A 22,804-nucleotide genomic window follows, 5' to 3' on the forward strand; every position below is an offset into this window, starting at 1 on the left:
CCCGGGCTGATCTCCCGGGACAGGTGCGGACAGAGTCCGCGCCAGCCCGGGGTCAGGCTCCGGCAGACGCCCTGCGCCGTTTAACGGGCTCGGGCCCGCAATCGTTGAGGCAGAGGCTCCCCCGCGCGCAGCGACCGCGGAGCAGCGCAGACTGCGCCTAACAAAGCCCTGTGTTCTGGAGCACTTCCTGCGGGTAGCGAGGGGAAATCACGGCCTCAGCCTCTCCACACGAGACAGGACCGGTTCTAAATAGGAATTACAGCAATATACCCTTCCGTGCTAACTCTGAGCTCTTTCCTTTGACAGCCAGGAGAAATAGATATGATTGTAGGAAAAGACCGAGAGGGTTTCTTCACCAATGGTCTGACCCTTGGTGCAAAGAAGTGCTCTGTGATCAGAGATAGCCTGTATGTCGATGGTGACTGCACAATGGACATCAGGACAAAGAGTCAAGGTGGTGAGCCGACATATAATGTTGCTGTAGGCAGAGCTGGACGAGGTAAGCACCCTTTTCTCTACCTTCAGATAGCTAAATTAGGAATGTTACCCTAAGCATAGACTCCAGCTATTAGGAGAACCAAACTCCTGTATTTAATGGCTAATTTTGGGAAATGATGCAAGGGAGTGGATGGCAGTGCTCTAGCTGAGTTCTGACTGAGAATTACACTCATCCCTGTTCCCACCTGCATCCCAGCTCAGCACCAGGCTGTGCAGTAGTTAACAGGTCTCTGTGACAAGCAGGAAAAAGCAGGCTGCAGCTCCAAGCAGGCTTAGCTGGTATTCCATCACTTCATACCTGGAGCTCAGGAGGGGTCTGTTAATGACAGGCAGTGACTGCAAGCTTTCTCATTGTAAGTTGCTTGATGGAAAGTTTATTCTACAAAGATGTGAATCTCATGTATGAGCTGCTCCTACTAAAAAGTTCTACATTAACTTTTCTTGCACTTCCTTTTGAGCCTGCTAAAGTCTGTCCAGGCAGAAAAAGCCTGTCCAGTTTGGTACCACTGAGAAATGTGCTTCATTCTCAGACACCTGCTCCTTTGTGCTCTTCATTTAACTTCCAGGAAAATCTGTTATGGGGCAGGCACTCCTCTGGCATATGAAGTACTGTCCAGTAGTGGTGTGCCTTATGTTGGGAACACCTGGGCTAGCATTTTTGGGCTGGCTGTGGAACAGGTTCATGAGTGACAAGACTTTTGCTAATAGGTGTAAAACCAAAGGCAGAGCAGATGTCTGTAGGCTAAAGCCCAGGGCAGGCATGCAGGAAGAGGGTTGGCAGCACTGAAGTGAAACAAGCAGAGGTCTGACTTGAGAAATGACAATGAGAACTGTCTTAAGCTTTTATGAGCAAATTGCTATGGAGATAGAATCACAGAGTCATTAAGGTTGGAAAAGCCCTCCGAGATCATAGAGTCCACCCTTCTCCCAGTGCTGCCAAGGCCACCACTAACCCATGTCCTCAAGTGCCACAACCACATGGCTTTTAAATCCCTCCAGGGGTGGGGACTCAACCACTGCACAGGGCAGCTGTGCCAGGGCTGGACAACCCTTTTGGTGAAGAAGTTTTCCTAATATCCAACCTAAACCTTCCATGGCACAACCTGAGGCCCCAGTGTATGATCATGTGTAGGTGGACTGGCTGCAGCATTCCCAGCTTGGTGAACAGTCCCTGGCCTGTGGCAGCCCAGTGTTCCTTGTGTCCCCCTCCCTGTTGGGGGATATCTCATGGCAGCTCACAGTGGCTCTTGCTGGTGAGCCTCCAGTGTTCCTTTTACCAGATAATCTGGGACACCTTGCTGGAATTGAGGGAGTGGGGAGAGCCTCAGTATGACAATTGTCCCGGTGTTTTGTCTTATGTAAAAAGTGTGGTTTATAGCTGTGTTATTGCATGGAAAGTCTCAGCCCAACTCACCTTTTGGGGTTTTTTACCAGCATCAGGGCAGTTACTCTGGTTCCAGATCATGGGAATTTTCTTTATCCACTCTCCAGTCACACTTGCACATGCACTGTACCCCTGCTCCTACAGGTGTTTAAACTGCTGCCAGGATTTCCTTGCTGGGTGATGAGTGATGGTGAGAGGCATTGTAATGCTGTTTTGATAGCTGGTGGCATTTTTCTCAGCAGTGAACTCTTAAAGCTTCCACAGTTAAATAAAATCCCTGAGGATAGCTTGTACTTTCCCCCAGCCCTTTCTACATCTGTGTTTTAACAAAACTGTTAAATTAGCTTAATATTTAAATACTAAATCTTGAATTTGAGGGTGTTTATTGCACTGCCTAAAAGTTGCATTATTTCCATGTCTAACACATTCTTTTTAAAACTTTTTTTTCTTTTCTCTTTCAGTCTTGGTCTTTGTAATGGGCAAAGAAGGGGTCCATGGAGGCGGATTGAATAAGAAGGCATACTCAATGGCAAAATACTTGAGAGACTCTGGGTTCTAGTTGTTAGGCAGACTGTTAAGTATTAGGGGAAGATTGCTATTAAATTTTCCTGGCGGTGAGCTTTAAACCTTACATTCTGGAAACTTTACTAGCAATGCAGGGTGATGGGGTATGAACCTGTGTCTCCTTTGTATCCCTTTATTGGTGGGGAAAGGTGTTTTTTTTTTTTTCCCTTTAATTCTTTTCATTTCTGTTTTGTTTCCTTGTGTACTCCAGCATTGGTTATAGTCATGGGAAAGGAAGGTGTCCATGGAGGGACACTCAACAAGAAAGCATATGAACTGGCTTTATACCTGAGGAGGTCTGATGTCTGAGCAGCCTCTCCCCATCCACCTAGCAGCTGTCTGCAGCACCACCCGCTTGTGCTCAGTGCTACCAGACCGTAGATGGTAGTTTGTGTTTTTTTATTTACCCATTTCCTACTGTCATAACTCCAGTTCCCCCTTGTTCATCTCTGTAACCACTGTAGGTAACCGAGCCCATCTGGCACCACCATGATGATGATATGCATGATAACTTGAAACTTGGGAGGGGAACATGCCAAGTGTAGGCTCTGCTTCGTCTTAGCAATTAGTATGATATTGACAGCTAAACCAACTGAGATACTAAACAAGGTGCCGATTGTACAATCTAATTTGATCAATGCCTCTTCAGCACTTTGAGCAAGTCACAGCTCACTAGTCTTCCTTTCACAGAGCACGGTTGGGAGGAAAAAAAGTGTGTGCATATCTTCATTTCTGTCCCTCTCTTTGTTTCTGTTTTTTAAACCCATGTGTTTGCTTACACCCATTTTTATAGTGCCTGGTTTGTTTAACCAATTTGCCACTCAGAAGCTATTAATGTCACATTAGTTTTGTCATTGCACTTCACTGTAGGCTTAAGTCTCTTACTTTTTCTTGATGTTGTCTGAAGGTTGTACTACTTAACAAGTGCAATCACAAAACTATGAAAGGGTACAGATGTACTTCCTCCCATGACCTTAAACCACCATCCTAAGGACTCCCCAGACATTCCATCATTACAATAGCTCAGGCACTTTTTTTTTTTTGCCAGCTCCTGTTCTGTAGTTGACTTGTGCAAGGCTGCCACTGTGGCCATTAGCTAGCCTGGTATAACCAGCTGGAGTGTGTCTGGTTTCAGTTTCTCATAGGACCAATTTTAATTTGCAGCTTGGGGGTCGGGGGGTGGGGGGTGGTGTTTTTGTTTTTTAATATGAAACTGCAATGTCATTGTGGAAAACTGCCACCTTCAGCTACCCTGGGAGCTATGACTGGCTTCAGTCTTTCTGCCAGATCACTTAGTGGTGCAGAGTTTGGCTGCTCTGAAGCCACTGTTTGGATGAAGGTCGGTAGTTTGTAAGCTAAACTGTCAAAATACCATTTCAAATTTAAAAATCTTCATCTGGCCTGTCACACCCTTGCTGCAGAAATGATGGAGTGAGCTGCCTTGTGCACGAGTCATCTGAAAATGTCTGTAACCAAACTCAGTTCAGGCACTGTTCTGACCTGTATGTCCATTGCAAGAACTGCAGAACTCTGTATACTAAAGAATAAATGGGAGATGGTAGTGGTTGGAATAACTGACTTGGCTGTCTTGTGATGAATTTTTTAATATGTATTCTGTGCCATACTATTGTTAAAAAAAAAAATGAACTGTTGCTATTGTGAGATGGATTTTAACTGACTCTGAGGGTTTCTTTTGACTGGCACTACCTTAGGGACATTCTAGTATTTGCTTCTATTGTTGGGCCTTGTGGATAATGTACAGATTTAAACAAATTCTTGTTGCTGATTTGTCCATTTCTTTCCCTGCACTTTGTTACATCTGGGATACAGTCTAACTCATCTGATTTAATATGCATTTCAAAAAATGCCATAACTATTAAAAACACCTTGTTTACAGACAGATGAAATAAATTTATTCCAACCAAACAAAATCAGACTGTTGGTAATTTTTCTGCCTCACACCCAGGAAATCCTCTGAGGCCCTTCAGTGCATGGCTGGCCCCACTAGCAGGAAATCTAAGTGCAGTTTGAAGTTTGGCAGGACAGCAGTAGTAGGATAAGTAGTATGATACAATAAGATGTGTGATAATATGACTTTAGTCAAAGGCCAGGCAGTCTTTGGGGCAGATCTTAAATTAGGAGATGATTTCTCATCTCTTAATTCCATGTTTATCCAGCTCTCTGGTGTGGGGCTCCCCTGTCCTCTGAATGCCCAATGCACCATTCCTAAACAAGCTGAAGGCAACTTGACATTGGACCTGGCAAAGGAGCGTGGTGGCCTGCCCAGGTCAGTACAGCCAGGGTGGGAATGTGCTCCCCTCACCCAGAGAAGGGGCAGATGTAAGGTCTCCCTTACCTTGAAGGATTGCACCTGTATTTGTTACTTCTGCTGAGAACTCCTAAAAATACAGGCCCAAGGGGATGTGATGGTGAACCCTGGAGCTTGTGGCATGGGAGGACCACTGAACCCAAATCATGGGAGGTGAATTTGCCTTCCTGGGCCCTCAAACTAGTCAGGTGCTTCTGGACAGGACCTTTGTTCTCCCCTCCTTCCCCCACACCTTCAACATTGGTGTCAGCTGCACCTGCTCCTGTTTGGCACTAGACCTGGGTCTAACTAAAACCTTCCTATATATAGTGTTCATATTCTCCCACTGCCAAGTGGCTGTGTGTCTGAACTGGATCTCCCAGGGCCAAAGTTAGAGCAGACCAATGCACTCAGAGCACAGAGCAAATTCCTTTCAGTAGTAACTGGTACAGAGGATGCAAATCTGCTTCCCTCTTAAAGCACATGTGAAGTTGTGCTCAGTGTCTGAACACAATGCTGTACTCACCTTTTGACAGCAGAACCTTGTTTCTCCCTAGTCAGGAGGAATGAGGATATTATATTCCCAGAGCTGATTCTATGGTAAGGCCAGAGTGGATGGAATTGACTATAGCAGCACCCCAGAGGCAGAGCAGCTGCTGGCAGCACACACCAGGTACTTGTCATCACGTACCTTAGTGTGACATTGTTCCTTTCTGACCAATTTCCCTCTCTTGAGGTCTATGTCACCTGTTTCCTCCTGCTTGGTTAAGAATTAGGTGTTGTTCAAATTACTTTTTCAAATGCATTTGTTGGTGAATTTTCCTAGCATAACTGTCTGCAACTGACTGCAGGCACTAGAATTACGTAAGAGCATATTAAAAAGTTTAGGTCAGTTTGTGGTTCTGTAACTCTTCAGATTTTGGGGACCGTTCCTGGAATACAATAATGAATAATCATATGCAACAGCAGGGACCTATTTTAAGAAAAATCTTTCAGCGTAGTAATTACCTTTTCAGAAACCATTTTCCCATTTGGACTCACCTAGACATATGCACGCTGAAGGGGAATTTTGCCTTGTGAAAATATACCAATACACTGGCTGTCATTACCCCATGGCTGCTGGCAGCAGTGGTCTGGAGATGAATCATCCTTTTGCTATTATCCTTTTGCTGTCCCTCATTGTGCAAAATAAACTTTCCCTGCTCTCAGCCAGGCCCAGAAAACAGATCTGCACTGCAGAGTATGTGGCTGCATAGAGTGTACGGTCAGAAACCACACCTGGGACCGCCTCACCTGGCACCGCTTGTCCGGGGTTCTAGCACTGGGCTGTGGTTCTGCAGGTGCTGCCAGCTGGGTACGAATTGTTAGGAGCACCCTGGTCCTCCTTCACACTCCCCCAGGCAAACTACAGACTCTGGCCAGTCCAAACTCCTCCTCAAGCTAGAAGTGAACAAAAACGAAGGTTTTCTTCATAGCTCAGACCCCTGCACATAGCACTGGTCAGTGCAAGCCCTTGTACTGTGATTTACAGTATGATGCAGGAAACATCTGCTTGGGCTCCCAATAGTTCCATGTTACACATCTTCAAAAGCACTTCAGCCTCAGTAATGGAGGTGAGTACTCAAGGCCTCAAGTGATGCAAAAGTTCAATAAAGTCCTTTTGATATTTAAAGTGGAAAACATGTTTATTAACATTCTTTCAAGCTTTCCTTAGTCAAGGCCATATAAAAAAAACTCCATTTGAGTATATGCATGGTTTTACTTTCTACATAGTTACAGAGGTATTATATAGAATCTACCTTTTTTGTGATACACTGGTAAGTACTGAGTTCTGTGAGACTGGTGTAAGCACTTGTTTTCAAATCAGGTATTTGAAAAGAACAATTTTTTATATACAGTTTAGCAGACTAATGCAGCATAAAATGCTCTTAGTAAGAGGTATGTGAGCCAAGGATCAATATAATACTTACCCTAAACTTGTTTTTCTGTGTGGAACAAAACCTCTGTCTCAGTTATCTCCCAGCTCCCACCTCCTCACTGGAAACCACACAAGGAAGTAGTAGCAAGGGGGGATAATAATGTGCTTATGGTGGACCTGACCTTGTGAATTGCTCAAAACTAAACATATACTCTAAGTTTCCTCATCCTGGGAATTGCCCAATGGAACTGCTTAAACTCAGCTACCATGGCAAACTCCAAAGGATCATTTGGAATCACTGCGTTGAGATAAAAGTGGAATTTCTTCTGTTTTAACATACCAGCACATAGAATATTGATCTGTTCTACTTTTTCCTTTCAGCAGTGGTGACAATTTTTAGGAAAACTATACAAACATGCAAATACAGTTTTTGTTGGGCCTAAGGGGTAACACATATCTACATATAATAAATATTGCTCTCAGGATGACCCAGTTGTAGCTACAAAATGGAAATAAAAGTACTTCCAGAGAAATCTCATTTCAACAGGAGACAGTCTCTGCGATATTTCAATTGATATAAACTATTAACATTATTCATTAGCATTGTGAAGTCCAGTTTAACTGTTGGTTTTGAGAAGACAGAATGTGTGACTGAATACCTGAATCAAAAATAATCTACCTGTAATGATTTAACCAGAGTACTACTACATGAACTGCTGCTCCTATCAAAGAAACCAAAAGGATTACAGATTAAAAGAGATTCCCTACGCAAAGGTTTGTAAATAGCCTCAAGAACCCTTTTGTTCATACATCTATGGGTCATTAGTAGTCTCAGACAGTGTTTGCCACTCTGTACTCCCTGTCCTCACTGGGCTGCAGCTGAACCACTACACTTTCTTCATTCATCCCATTTTCCGCATCACTGCTATCAACATTGTCATTGTCATCCTCCTCATACTCCGAGGACTCGGTCATGTTCTGATGGGAATGGGACTCTGACAGAGCCCCGAAGGACTGTGTGCTGACCGAGGCCAAAGGCCTGAGCAGAGGAGTGTTCTCAGACACTTCATTCTCCTCTTGGCTGCTGTCTGTCTCCGAGTCAGAGTCCCCCTGGGAAGGGACCACTTTCTGCTTACACACAGGACAAGTTTTTTTTGTTTTTGTCAGCCACGGGTCCACACACTTGCAGTGATATGCTGTTAGAAAATAAAACACAAGGACATCATTATAATAGTGAAAAGGACAGGGAAATCTGCTAAACCATTTCTGTTCAGTGACATTGGAGAATTTTAGAACGTAACTCACACAGAGAATTCTAGTGCCAAATTTGTTGGCATGTAGCCTGTTCAAAACACCTGATGGCTTAGGATCTGAGTCACTTGGGTATATGCAATGAATACCTGTGTTTTTTACTGAGTGAATGAGAGCAGTAGTACAACAGGCCACATCTGATGACAAGCGTTAAAGATTTTTGAGCAATTCCATTCACTTAGCAGCAGGCATGCCCATCATCATCATCCCCACATCATCCTCTCACCGCCCCATCAACATGTATCAAAGCACCTCATTATTACAAGACATTACTGCGTGATTTCGTGGATCTTAAATAAGGTCTGCAACTGGCACTGCAACTAGACTGGCTGTGTTTAAAAAAAAGTATTTGTCTTACTTATGGTATTAAAAATTCAGCTCTTCTTGGTAAGAGAGACTTACTTGGCAAAGAGCTTGTATTTACATGGGCCCGCAACACCATGTTTAGTACCTGGTCAAGCACACTGGAAACATGTTCTACAGACAACTGGTGGTGGGGGTTGGTGGTCTTCAAGTTACCTCTGCAGTCCCCCACATGGAGAGATGCCATGGACTTGTTCTTTCTCTTCTGAGAAATCCTTGTTTGTCAGCCTAGTCTGAAATTGGTTTTATGACTGAGGTTCTAAAAGCTCAGCCTGTCACCTGCTGTGCTGGCTGTGTATAGAAAGCTGTAACACATCTGCAGTGGGCTGGACTTGAGAAGGACTGTGACAGGCAAAATATTTCACTAACTGACTTCCAAGTGCAGTCAGGCAGTGGAGTGCATGGCTGCTGACTCCAGGACAGACCCATGCCTTCAGCTGCAGCTCTAAATCACCAAGAACTCAATTAAGTTTTGTGGCTTATTGGTCTTGGGGAACATGAAGGCCTATTAATTTAAAAGTATTACAATAAATACAGATATCTAGGGGACAGCATCAAGTCTCGATTTTCTTTTATGTGTATATCCAAGGAAAATGCAAAGTGGGAATGCTAGCTTTTTAGCTTGCATATTAGCAAAACGGGATTTTATAAATCACTTACTGTAGGTTTTGGACAGTATTTTGGAAAGCTGTTTTAATCTAAATTCAAACTTAAAACACAGTTGCTTACCATGAGAGCATGGAAGGATCCTGAGCTTGTCTCCGTCCTCATATTCATCCAGACAAATGGCACACACATCATATTCATCTCCTACAGCATGCAATTGAGAATTAGTTTGACTTTAAAGGACTTGCAGCAGACCCTCCTGACATGCACATGGGCTTGGGAACTTGCATGCAATTTCTGCACTGATTTTTTTTAAACAGTGTTTTAATGCTCAGCCACAGCCTTCTCTGCTCCCATTAAGGAAGTGTTAGAACTCCTCGATTTCAGTGAGAACAGGGCCAAGCCAAACGTTTCGTATGCTTTCACTCAAAATTCTTCTACCTATTTCAAGTGTACTCAAAATTATCTCTGAAATTTAATACCCCTTTGATTTACAAGGTTTTTGGAGTTAAAAACAATATGATCTAGTGAGTTAGACAAAGAATGATCCACTTGCCTTTCTTAAACTTATGTACAGGAAGTTTCTTAAGCTGATCCTTCCTAAGCCGATTCCTTCTTGCTCTGTGTCTGTCCTGAACAAATTTTGTTATCTGGAAACAGACAGGATAATGTGAAAAGTAAGTCACACCAATAAAAGAACAATAAAAGTTTTGATTTATGAAGCTTTGCAGTAAGTTGGTCAAAAAGGAACCCTAACACAGAATAACTTCTTCCCTTGCCTGAACACAAGGATGAAGCCAAACAAGCCTAAAGGCTGTTCTCCATGAACATGGCACTTGGAACTGAGAGTACACAAGGGTTTTTTTGAGAGGAAAGAGAAACAAAAAGGTATGTATCCTACATAAAACAATGGCCATTGCTGCAATCCTCTTCTGAGGCCTGTAAAAAGCAGGAAGCATACTGCAGAGCAAAACACAATTCAGTAAGTTTGATCAGTTTTTCTTACAGATTTAAATTATTGCAGCTCTTTTAGAGAGTTATTCCCACATTCATCAGAACTGTTTCCATATTAGCTAAAAGAGTAGGTTGAGGAGTAAAGGGTTTACTTTGAGTTATTGTTACATGTTCCATACTAAGATCACTCAGTAAAAAAAACCCCACTGAATAACTAGTAATACAAAACTCTCCAACTAACTGTAATAAAAATTTTGTTTCCATTTTCTTCGTAGTCCTGAATGCTATTTCTGTTCAATTTCTAAATTTAGCACCTGTGATATGACATTTTTTCAAATATGATGACAAGCAAAGAAATGAACAAAGGATATTTGAATCTAAACTGTTCATTCAGGCTCTTTCACCACAGCTAAACAATAAGCTGTATGCACAAACTGCAGTTTTTCTGCTGTAATGCAGATCCTTAGTGACAGTCAGAGTCTCATGTAAATCTCCTAGTTAAAAACAATATTGTCTTAAAGAAGCAGGGACAGAATCAGAAAAGAATGAGGACTAAATCCAACCTGGAACCTCCCTGAGATCAATTTCACTGCACCAATTAATTGTCCAGTGCTCTAGTCTGTTGAGCTGTCTCTGTGAAGACCTCTCTATATGCAAGGGAATCAGTATCTCCTCATTTAGTATCCTTGGCAAATTTACTCAGTGTGTATTCAACTCCTCTGTCTGGGTTGCTGACAGCAACACAGCAGAGAACTGGCCATAAAATTGACCCCTGATGAGCACCACTGCAGCCCAGCCACCAGCCAGGTGTTACCCCTTTGCTGCAACTCCCTCATCCTGACCCTTCCTACAGTTCACCCACCGTCCTGTGTACACAATTAGCTTTCCTGGGATGGTTTTGTACAGAAGGACACTGTAAAAGACAGTAGCAAAAACTTTGCTAAAAAGAAATTAATCTCTAGGTGATCATTCTGCTTTGTTTTCAGAGCTGCTGCAGTTGCAATTGTGCCAAACATGCCCAGGATTGTCAATGAAATATGTAACTTCTAGTGCAAAAAATACTAATGCAGAAAAATATTTTAAGTGTTTATACAACAGTTGATGCATTACTTGCTTTTTATTAGAAGGAAAATAACAATTTTGGCACAGATTACAAAAAAAAAAAGGGATGCTGAGTATCCTGAAATATGTAACTATGCTACCTTCCCATTTCAAGGAGAGATGTCCCAGCTGAGAACCCCTACAGCAATGCATGTGCTGAGATCAGTGCTCTGTGCTGTGAGGCTCTGTACTCACACACTCATAGCTACACCTAAGTGCAGTACAAAACAGGGAGCCCTGCACCCTGGAGCAGTGGGACTAATTATTAAGTTTGGAAAGGCAGGATATGCTCTCAGTGTACAAGAGCACAAGGTCACTCTGTATGGGGCCAAAAAACAAGCACTTGTGGAGTTAAGAGTGCAGTGAGGACAATTCCTACAAGCAGTTACATGCTAAGGAGAACATCCAAAAGGCTCCTGATATCCCTCTGACAAAATCCTGCACCTGTTTGTTTTATTGATAAACTAAAGGATTACATGCAAGCATGGTACAGATATGTGCAGTATACACAGCTTGACTCTTCCTTTACTGTATACCTTCCTTTAACTTCAGTGTGTGACAGCTCCCTGATGATTTGAAAGAAAAAAATATTATTAAAAGAAGAAACTTACCATAAATATGACGATGAGAATAAGACAGATCCCTACTATTATTAGGAAAGGGATTAAGTAGTACTCCAAAGGAAGACTGAACTCTGGGATTAGCACAACGTGGCCACTGTGGGGAGGAAGAGATAACACCTTCTAAATTAATGAGAACTTAATGAACAAGTTGGGGAGCAAATACAATAAAAAAATTTTAAAAAAGATTGTCACACAAGACACAGGAACCCTACCTGTGCACAGCAAGATAGAAAATTCAGTCCATACCCACACAATGTAAAGATAATTAAATAAAAGTATAAAACACTGTTTCTTAGAACATTTGTTGAGTTAAAACTATTTACTGACCTAAATCAAACCTAGAGAAACCAGGAAAACCACCTCATAGCTGCTTTGACAGCAGAATGAAAAAAATGTAACATGACTATCAAAACATACAGTGAAATTATTATTCACTAAAGCATTACAGGTTGCTCTCAGCCACAAGACTTCACCTGAAACACCTATAACCTCTGTCATCACAGCATCCTAATTTAAAGTCATAAATACTCAGACAACAATCTAATGCAAGGAGTAACACAGCTGCATGTGAGTTAACCTACCCTTTTTCGTAAGTAAACTCCTCTTTAAGAGAATTAGCTGATGTCTCACCAATAAAGACAGAAGGAATGTCAATCTTCTTTAAAATCTCAACTGTAAAAAAAAAAAGTAGGAAAACAAAACTATTATTACGTGGACAATCTATGGGTACTCAAGATACAAGACCTGAACATTATGAGACTATCACAACAGGAAGACATTTTAGCACAGTGACATCCAGCCCAACGCACATGCATGTTACAGCTTCACTTCATATAAGTACTACCGTTTTTCCTACACAATTTCTAGAGAATTTATTGCAGGTTAAAAAATTTAAATTCCTAATGGAATAAAGGAAGCCTAAAACCAAAATATGTTGACAAAACAGGATCATAATTTTAACTAGAATACCATTCTTCAATCAGAGATTCAAGCAAGTCACATAGTTCCATTGATTTCCAGAATTTCTGGCAACTTACATGATTTTGTGAACTGGTTCTATAAGTTTTAATTAAATCTGTCTTCCCTCCTTTTCACCCCAAACATAAATAAACATACTGGAAACAACTGTGGCTAGATAAGGTCAGAAAGAAGAAAGAAGAAAATTAACACATATTTCAGTCTCAAGAAACTGGATGAATTGCTGTCTTCTCTGTCTACCAGTGAAGGCAGTAATACATGAAAACTTATCAAAAGATAAGTCACATATTCTATAAAACCTTCTCCTCAGCTTCACATTATATTTTCCCCCTAATACTTCACATTTAAAGCTCAAAGTAACCTGAGTTTAGTGCATCTCAAAGCAGTCAGGTTCCCCAAGGCAAAAGCACATGTGGCTGAACGCCAGCTCACTCTATGAGGTCTGTGTGTGTTGGGAATTTGTTCTACATTTTGGTTACTCAGTGAAACCTGAAAATAAGATTCACATGGGTTGAGAATTCATTAAACCCACTTTCACATAACTGCCCAGACTACTCAGCTCCCATGTAGTTTTGTCAAAGTTCACTCCTAGTCTACTCAATGGCATTTCCACTGGAAAAGAATTTATTTTCCTCTTATTTATTTTCTTGTTCCATATTGAACAGGTTGAAAAGTGAACAATATAAAGAAGTGCCACAAAGAAAGCAGTAACAGCACTACAAACACAAAGCACATACCACAGAACAAACCCAGCACTCTGACTAGATTTCAAGATGTTCTAAACATATCCACTTCATGAAGGTTAAAATTGGAACAGCTATCACAAGAATGGTAAATGGTGCACTGGTCTCTAAATACTCTCTTTCCAACTGAAAATTAGTGCAGGTGATATGCTAGAATCCATTTGTCCAGAGGAACAGGAAGATGCATCCAACAGTGCATCAACAAACTGGAATTACTATCACAGATGAACTTCATGATCTAAAGTCCTTTCCAACCTAAATGGTTCTATGATTCTAAATACTAAAATGTCATGTTTTAAAGTTTGCTTTCCTTCCAAATGCACATTTTCTACTTTTCCACTTAACTAAGAATACATCAGCTATTTTCCACATAAGTAATATAAATCTAGCCCAGAACACTTGAAATAAAATTTGAAGGAAAACCAAAAGAAACGTTCAGAGAAGGCACAAGTCAATGTATTTGTTCTTATGCAAAATTTCCTGTTATTATATCTTAAAAGCAAGAGGATTTATCTGGGTTTTTTGTTTAGTTTGGTTTTGGTTTTTGTTCGTTTGTGGTGGTGGTTTTGTTGTTGATGTTCTTGTGGTTTTTTTGGTGGTGCTGCTGTTTCCAGTGGGTGAAATGATATTCAAACAGGAGAGAAGAAGTGATACCTGTACTTACTGTCGTTGGATCCCATGCTTATGAGGTCATCAGAATCAACATTGTGAACTATAGCTGCCTTGTATCCGGCTCTCTGGGCATTTAAGACCTGTAAGCCACACAAAATGCTGAAAGACTATTGCTTCCAAATACAGTAGCCTGCCTGCGCTTTCTGAGATAAGGTGCACTCCCACAAAGTGATTAATATGGACATAATTTGCACCTGTAAACCACGTGTCACCTTTCAAAGCGAAATCATATAATTATTCTTACACTCACGTAAAAATTTCTTCAGAAAGCCATTTTAATATTGTCTGCAGACAGACTATATATATATATATCAAAATCAGAATTAAAAACTTTCTACAAATAGTTAAAAATATTTCATCATAATTGAAAATAAAGGCACTAACTCACTTTGGTATTCTAGATATTACCACTTGAGAGTTCATCAAGTCAGATGAGTAATACCTTTTCTGTGCTTTAGGGATGTGGAATATCTCACCTGAAAGCCCAGGTATAAGAAGCTCTCTCATGGAAAAGTGCAAAATTATAACTATAGGTACAAAACTATTAACATCCTGTGTACCAATTACATTTCTAATATAGACTCACCTTTTCATCAATACAAGGAAAACCCAAGGTCCGTGTAAATGGCATTTACTGCAGCAACTATTACCAACATAAACTTAGCTAAGTTACAACTGTTCATCTTGGATATTGCTTTTACTGCATCCATCACAGTATAAAAATCTCTGCACAAGCTGCAAAAAGCACTTGGAGCACCTTGAGAAACTTTTGGTTTTCATCCCAACACCACCAATTCTTTTCCCATATTGCTAGTGACTATTTCAAACAGCAGAACAATGATACTGAAAGATGCAGAATGTAGACACCTTGAGAAATTCCAATATTAAAAAAAACCAGTAAATCCACTCAGAGATGTTAACATACATGCATGTTGAGAATTTGGCCAATATTGCATCACCATAGAAAATATCCATAGTGCATGCATAAACAAATCAAGAAATAACTTATACCTGCACTTGTAACACTTGTCATTTTCAACATAAGACAGAAGTAGAGGACTTTTGCCCCCTTTGTTTTCTCACTGAGCCATAGGCATACACAATGGCAGGATTCCCAGGACAGACTATGTGCCATTCCCAAGTCTGATGTGAAGGCAGATGACATGCAGTGAATCTGCCTCTGCAGGTGGAAGCTACAGTCTAGGTAGAATTTATATGGTTCAATCACCACATAACTGAATCTCCCACACAGCAACAAAAGCAAACACAGCTGAAATCTCCTTTTAGTTCACGAAACTCAACAACAAACCGAAGAGCCCTTTTTTCCTTAAGACATCCTTAGCTGCCTCATTGTATCAGATTAATTTTCAAGAAAGCCATAGTCAAAAACAAATCATTCTAATTTTGCATTTTTAAAATCAGAGATTGTTAAGGGTTGGAAGGGACCTTAAAAATCAAGTGGCTGGAGCATGTCCAGAGACGGGAATAGAGCTGGGGCAGGGTCTAAAGGACAATTTTTCTGAAGCACCAATAAACTCTGAAACAGAGGGTGGGGGGAAAAAAATCACATCTTACCTTGACATCAAAGTTGCACTCCAGCCTTCGGATTAACACAATAAAAGCACCAGAGGAGTTGTCTCTCAGAGGAGGTGGGGCTATAGGTTCACATGCATTCTCTGGTTTGGAATTTATTAGAAATCCCTAGAAAACAGTTTAGAAGAAAATACAGTTTTTCTAATCCCATCATACTCAGAGTCTGCAGTGTAATTCAAGAAGAAAGAAGATAGCATATGCTACATTAATATAGTGTAACTATTGTTCTAGGACATATGAGACTAATACAGGAAACCACAAATACAATGGCCTAAGAAACACCAACACAAAGTCAGCACTCGCCAATTAACAACAGAACACAAGCAAAGCTCCATCTATATGACCCCAGCACTGACCTAGCATACAAAAGAGTTGGTTTGCTATGGTAAGCAAAGATCACTCAATAAGCTACAGCTGAAAGCTTCAAGAAGTAGGAAACTCTGGCAATATCAACTTTGAAGCAATCTGAGTTTTTAGGTGGCTGAGATGGTGGCCTTCCGTCAACAGTCTATAGCCACTTACTATAGAATCTGACAAATAGTTTTTTACAACTTGCTTACTAATAAGTCTTAATCACAAGCTCTGAAAGAGTATTTCATCCTATCGCAACAAATATCATAGCATTTTTAAAAAGTAATTAAAACCTTAATGCAAAGACAAAGTTTTAGTATAATATTCAGTTCTAAAACTCCATAATTTCTATACATGTGATGACATCTGTCTTAATTAAGACACAGAGCTGTCTAAGAGTTAAAAAGGTCAGAATCAAAGCTCCTTATATCTATTTCTGGTGTATTAAATTGGCTCACTACTTGGGTCACTTAATCACCCTCTTGTTCACAATATAGTCAGTAAACAACTACACAGCTTCAACATATCTTGCCATGATAACACTCACTGGGCATGGAAATGAAGCTTGCTTGAGGGAAATTGCACAGAAATTCCTGAGTTACAGGAATTCCTGCAGTACTTTATTACCCTTTGGGATTAAAAGGGCAACATGGAATTAAAGAGCGGTCCACCCTTTCACCTTATCACCAGCTTTTTTTCCTTTTTTTTCCTTGCATAGGGGTTACTTTCAACACTGCAACATTAACAACGCTGCAGAGCCAGTTTTTGGGGCCCTACAGGCTTACAGACAGAAAAAACATGAAAACAACTTCCTGCCCACACGGGCTATTCACGGTCTCCATGGGGTTAATACAATACAAACTCCCCTTCTCCAGAATTTGGAAGGTGGTCTGCCTAAATTCTTGTTTAAGAATTCTAAGCTGTAAAAGCAAACACATCTCAGTCATAAACCCTCATACATTGTTCAAAGGGAACAGCAAGAGGAATCACTGCCACATGACTGATTCCATGTAGCCACTGCCACAGCAAAAATAAGTAAGGAAGCCTGAACCTCCCACAAGCCCTAAATTGCCTGGATGGCCAAACACAACCTCCTTTCTCATGGACAAGTGTTTCAATTGCCGGAGTGAAACAGGAAATACATTTTATCCAAAATGAACAATCTTACTGACACTGACTTGTACAAACGTGACCCTAAAGGAAACAAACGGTTCCTGTCACTGCAGAGCACCTCAGGTCAGGCAGCCAGAGAGAGAGACCCTGCCCCTTGATGCTGAACTCAGCACAGCACACCAAAATGCATAATCTCAGCAACAAACTACTTCAGAGAATGTGAAGACTAGAACTGAACTGGATATTCACCTGGCTTTTATGTACTTTTCTAAGCAACAGGACTATGACACCAGTTCACAGCATTAACATCACCGTAGGAAATTTATTTTTAAATAATTTAGTTTCTACCTCCTCTATCTTATATTATAGAGATAAAAGTTATGAATAAAAGCCTTCACACCAGTTACTACTGTCACCAGTATGTCTGGACAGCTACTACCTCAGCAGAACCCAGAAAGAGCAAAATGTGCCTTATCATTGCTGTCTAAGGAAGATGCATTTATTTGACCCCTCACAGTTCTTTCCCATTTTATTTTCAACTTAATCTCTCTTCTGTTAGTTTCACTCAGTCCACCTACATATCGTCCTGTCTTCCAAGTGAGTGTACTGACCACACTAAAGACATGAAAAGTAATTATCCTGCTGTAAAAAACATTCTTGCAGCTGTATTTCAGAAGACATAAAGTCTTCAGAATTTCTAATCCAGCACAAAATACTGAAAAAGCCTAACCTGTACTCCCATGGCCATATCCATCTTGGACAGTTTTTGCATATTAATCATTTTGCATGAAGTCAATACAATTTTTCCTTTTCCAGTTCCACTAACATTTGCAAACCTTTACATCTTACTTCTGTCTTCTTTAATATTAGGTGAGTTTTACAATTCCATATGGTGTAATATTCATACGTTTTTCCATGTCAATGAAAATGGGATTAAGAAAAATTTAAAAAATAATTAAAAGCCACCTGCATATTTTCTGCTAATTCAATAGATCAGCACTTCCTAGTGCCTTCTCTTGATATTATTATAACCAGTTCTCAAGTCATGGCCCAGCATCCCTACCCAACAGGATGCTATTTCAAGAAGTAAGACACTCCAACAGATAAGTAACAAAAATGTATGTGTGTATCTGCATTTTCCTCAAATATTGATACAGAGTAAAATAAAAGAGCGTGAGTGTAACCGACGCCTTAAGGGGCACTTGGAGAATGGGGGGACCTTCTCACCTGCTACGGGGTGTGGATTGCAATTGAAGGGAAACCATGTAAGGAGAGGGCACAGGATCAATCACAATCCCTGCCCTGGACCCCAGCGCTGGGCATAGCACACAGGCACCACTGCAGAGCTGCAGCCCCTGAGCTTCTCTCCTCGACTGCTTGAGCAACGCAACAAGAAGTAGCAAACAGACAGCAGCTGTAACTTCCCAAAAAACTGAGCTACAGTTGCTTTATACAGCATAATTAACCTGGGCCACACGCATCTCTCTTGCCATGCCACCCGTTCACAGTGTGAAAGGGCTTCCCAATGTAGGACTGTAGGGAGACAATGAATCTTCCAAACAGATTTTTCAAAAAACTGTATCACACAAAATTTAGTCTGTCTTCTGCTGATTCCAGCACAAGGTAACTGACATCATGTATCAGTATTGCCATCAAAACACAGAAAACAGTGGTCTGTCAAACTTCTTAGTAAGATTTTCATTATTTATCTATTTTTAATATATTTGATAAAAATTCCAGCAAAATCTCCTTAAGTAGACAAAGATTACCAAAATTCACTTCTTTGCAAAAGAATCTGCCTTTTCACAGGCAACATCAGATCCTTTGCATATTTGTTTTGTTTGAGCAGTTGATTAATAATTTCTGTCTTTATTTTTCCTTGGTGCTACATTCCTTTAATTTTTATCTTTTTTAGCTTGCAGAGGAAATGCTCAGCAGATACAGTTCTCTTTAAATATCTTCAACATTCAAATTCAATCTAGCACGTCCGAATCAAATCTGTCATTATCTCAAACCTTTGTGCCTCGCACTGAGTGCCAAAAAGGATTGCGGGGGTGTTACCCCACCCAGCCCTCAAGCCCCATGTGGCTGCTCACTCACTCCCCCACCCACAGCATCAGGGAGGGAATTGGAAGGGTAGAAGCTAAAGAACTTGTGGGTCCAGATAGAGACAGGGTAATAAGAAAAGCAAAAGCCACACACGCACAAGCCAAGGAAAATAAAGAATGAATTCACTTCCTCCATAGGCAGGCAGGTGTTGCAGGGCCCCATCACACACAGCAGTGACTCGGGAAGACAAACACCATACTCAAAAGGCCTTTCTCTTCCTTGCCCCCAGTTCATATACTGAGCATGATGTCACAGGCTCTGGAATATCCCTTTGTCATTTTGGCTCCTCTGTCCTGGCTGTGTCTTCTCCCAGCCCGCCATGCACTCCCAACTTCCTCACCAGCGTGGCAGTAGGTGGGAGCAAAAAGGCCTTGGCTATGGGGGCACTGCCCAGGAGTAACAAAATCACCTCTGTATAATCACGCCTGTGTTCAGCACAAAGCCAAATCACAGCTCCATACCAGACACTGGAAGAAAATAAACTCTAGCTCAGCTTAAAAAAAACACGAGACATATATATATATATATATATTTGGGTTTTTTTACCTTCAAGCCTTCTGCTGGCAATCTGTAGCCAAATCTAGCAGGTAGATCATCAAATGTCTGGGTTCCATTTTCAAGGTTATACTAAGAGAAATAATTTTTTAAAAAAAATTAGGTTTGCAACAAGACAAGTAGTTAACAAGTATAAACAAAACCAAATACCACTGCGTATTTTTTTAGATTAAAATATTTATCAGACATAGGACATCTTGTGACCATGTCAATGAAATCACAAAACTGCTTATTCCACCTGTCTTCTACTCACATGTTAACATCGTTCAAAACAAGAAAGTAAGTAACAGATATTTTGTTGAACTATTTACATGGCAAATCTTTCTTTCTACTGTGTAAAATTCAAATACTATCATATGTGCACAACAGAAACTACAAGCAAACCAAGCAAGCAAATATCTGAAGAGCAGGGACACTTGGATGTGGAGTTTTCTTTGGATGGTAGTGGTAGGTCTTTTGCCCTGAATTCATTTGTGTACAGGGAAAAGCAAGCTTTTAAGAGTTGCTTTACTGTAGCCTCCATATGCCATCCCTTCCCAATTCCCTACTATACATTCAGAATAGTTGCTGAAAAGTATCTCTAGTTTTGTTTTATAATAACTATGAGTTTTAATTTTAAGTTAGAGGAATACTGTAGAAGACCCTAAATATGTGCAAGCTTTGTTTCCCCTTTCTTAGTTCATCTTCTCAGGCTGTATAACATGCCAAACCAACACAGAATTCAAACAGAAAAAATTGCTGTGTATTTATGGCTTATTTTTTAATTAAAAAAAAAATTCTGCAAAAGTTGTGAACTCTACAGTTAATAGACTTGAACATGCATCAGTTGTTTTATTAAACGGTTTAGTGAGCCAGAAATGTTCGTCTATTCATCATATCATCCAACTGTCACACAGAACAGCCAAGTAAGGATCCTGTTTGCTTCAGAGGGATGTTTCCTACCAGCCAGGCTTGGACAGGGGAGTTCAAACTACAGTTCAGAGAGAAACACTGCCATGATTTAGCTGAAGTCTTCCAAAGGAGCAATGTTTGGAAAGAGCTTTCTTCCCAAAGACTTTGAGGGGAAAAAGGTAGGAATGGAGCCAAATTTCAAAGAAGCTTCTTTATTCTATGTAACCAATGTGCCCCACACAATCTCTCCTCCTGACCTTCCATCACAGAGAGCACCAGTGCACCACCTTCCATTCACCTTCTTCAAAATGTCCTGAGCTCAGGCTACTGTCAGTTTGCCCTTGAATCACTTGACAAACCCCAGCTTAAGCCAGGAGTTTGACACAAGCCTATTTCTTTTTACCCCTTTTTAAAAAAATAACCAATCCTGTCTCACATAACAGCACTTTATATAGACATGATCCTTTGAGGCTGCACCTATATGAGAACATAGAACCACAAGACCACTCCTAAATTTAAAGGGAAAAGAAGAACTTCTTTCCTTGGTAGGAACCCAAAACTTTGGCCAGAGTTTTGCTAACAAATGGTTAATCATTAAATGGTGAAATCTCTAAAGACTGTAAGCGATCTGTGCACCAGCAATTCCATGTGACACAATGCAAACATTCCCTCTTCTGGGCATCTTTTAAGCATTCCCCTGGCTCCTTTGTACAGCAGTTTAGTATCTAGTTCATCTCTTAATTTCTTACTTCAAGACATTCTCAGAATAAATCTGCACCTTCCAAAAATCTAAGAATAAAACACAGTTCATTTTTATACAGTATTCTTTTAGAATACTACACACAAAGCTTAAATAAGAAAAAAAAAAACAACTAAATTTCCAAAGTGCTCTGTTTTTCTTTTTTGAGGTTGGGGTGGGTTGTTTCTTTTCTTTTAAGTAACTTTTCTAAGAGAGGAAGAAGCAAGAATGAGTTAGGTTTTTATGAAAAGAGGAAGCTCAGACTTTGTGACAGAGAAAAGAGGGGAAAGGGAAATTGTGCTTACAGTAAAAAGTTTTAAATTTCACAATAAAATGATCATGTCATAGCCATAATAAAGCAATTATCTATCTGCATTGTTTCTTTGTATTTTTTCTTCAAAAAGTTTTTACAGAATAATATTAACTGATTCATTACTAGAACAGTTGAAGAGATTATTCATTTTCATAGATATTTCATCCATGTAGAAAAGTATTATTATACTTACTGCTAAAATATCTGCCTCCACAGGTAAAAGATTCAGGAAGGCAAACAACTGCACAGTCACAATAGTGTATATCTGAGTGGCAGACAACATCAGCATTCCTATTGACAACAGCATATTTTATTCAATACCTGCAAGAAAAGAATCAGAATCAAGGCACATAGCAAATACTTTCCCGTGTCATTTTACAGGACCCTTGGTCACTTAAAACTTTTCATATGCAAAATGTTATTCAATGGATACCTTTGAGAAAGAAATAATCTTAAAGTTACAGGGTTATTTTAGAAGTTACATGATTATTTTAGAAGTTCCTTTTGCTAGAAGCATGTCCCTCCATGGGAGGGACAGCATGCATAAACAACAAAAACTGTAAGAGCAAGACTTAAAAAGGCTTTAGGCACCACAAAGCAATGCACAGGGTACAAAGGGATGATAATTCACATTACATTAATCATCCTTCGACACTTCATTTTAAACTTCCCTTCTTCTAGCACAAATCCAAATCAGCAAAATTCCTGATGTACCTTGAATAATTCCATTAAAAGTATGGATTCCAAAAATACACTTGCAAAAGCAATGTGATACCAACTTGAAGGAACTTGAGATTTCTCTCAGGCTTAGCTACACCATGACTGTGGACAAGCAACCTCTTAAGAATAGAGAAAGCACAAAGTATCTTATTCCCTTTACAAAAGCTCACACCTAAACATGATCAAGTTAGAAAACCCCACATTCAGAATTTAAATAAACATGCTCCAGTACACCTCATACTCATGAGTACAAAACTAGCACCAATGAAGTGCTACATTCAGCGGGGAAGGTAATAACTTTCACTCCTGAATGTAAGAGAATTGTAGGGTCCACAGATGTCTAAATGTCTCTAGAGATTCTTCCAGTCTCAAAATAAGAAATTACTGGAAATTACAT

At 40.3% G+C, this 22,804-nt stretch overlaps 2 protein-coding genes across 2 annotated transcripts in view; one reads left to right on the top strand and one right to left on the bottom strand.

Moving 5' to 3' along the window:
• PFN2 (profilin 2) overlaps nt 1-4,377 on the top strand; it is a 5,831-nt gene extending 1,454 nt beyond the window's left edge. Inside the window, exons 2-4 of the mRNA XM_031055454.1 lie at nt 24-193; nt 307-499; nt 2,344-4,377. Of these exons, the coding sequence (XP_030911314.1) occupies nt 24-193; nt 307-499; nt 2,344-2,441 (461 nt within the window). The 3' untranslated portion in view covers nt 2,442-4,377. The remainder of the gene's footprint in view (nt 1-23; nt 194-306; nt 500-2,343) is intronic.
• A 2,035-nt stretch (nt 4,378-6,412) lies between these two features.
• On the bottom strand, nt 6,413-22,560 carry RNF13 (ring finger protein 13). The gene is made up of 9 exons (XM_005419076.2): nt 21,881-22,560; nt 19,736-19,816; nt 15,599-15,724; nt 14,016-14,103; nt 12,212-12,302; nt 11,619-11,724; nt 9,509-9,602; nt 9,076-9,156; nt 6,413-7,868 (listed from the first exon to the last, which is right to left on the bottom strand). The coding sequence occupies exons 1-9, from the start codon at nt 21,992-21,994 to the stop codon at nt 7,504-7,506; spliced, it is 1,146 nt and encodes a 381-aa protein (XP_005419133.1). The 5' UTR covers nt 21,995-22,560; the 3' UTR covers nt 6,413-7,503.
• Nucleotides 22,561-22,804: the final 244 nt, after the last annotated feature.

This window comes from Geospiza fortis, unplaced genomic scaffold (assembly GCF_000277835.1).
Source record: "Geospiza fortis unplaced genomic scaffold, GeoFor_1.0 scaffold172, whole genome shotgun sequence".
NCBI classification, from domain to species: domain Eukaryota; kingdom Metazoa; phylum Chordata; class Aves; order Passeriformes; family Thraupidae; genus Geospiza; species Geospiza fortis.

Bases quoted from the DNA above. Each gene is read 5' to 3' on its own strand.
- RNF13 (XM_005419076.2), bottom strand. From the start codon at position 21,994: ATGCTGTTGTCAATAGGAATGCTGATGTTGTCTGCCACTCAGATATAC. The intron at 15,725-19,735 runs GTAAAAAAACCC...ACTGTTTTCTAG, and splicing joins TGCCAGCAGAAGGCTTGAAG to GGATTTCTAATAAATTCCAA. The intron at 11,725-12,211 runs GTAGGTTAACTC...TCCTCCCCACAG, and splicing joins GAGTTTACTTACGAAAAAGG to TGGCCACGTTGTGCTAATCC.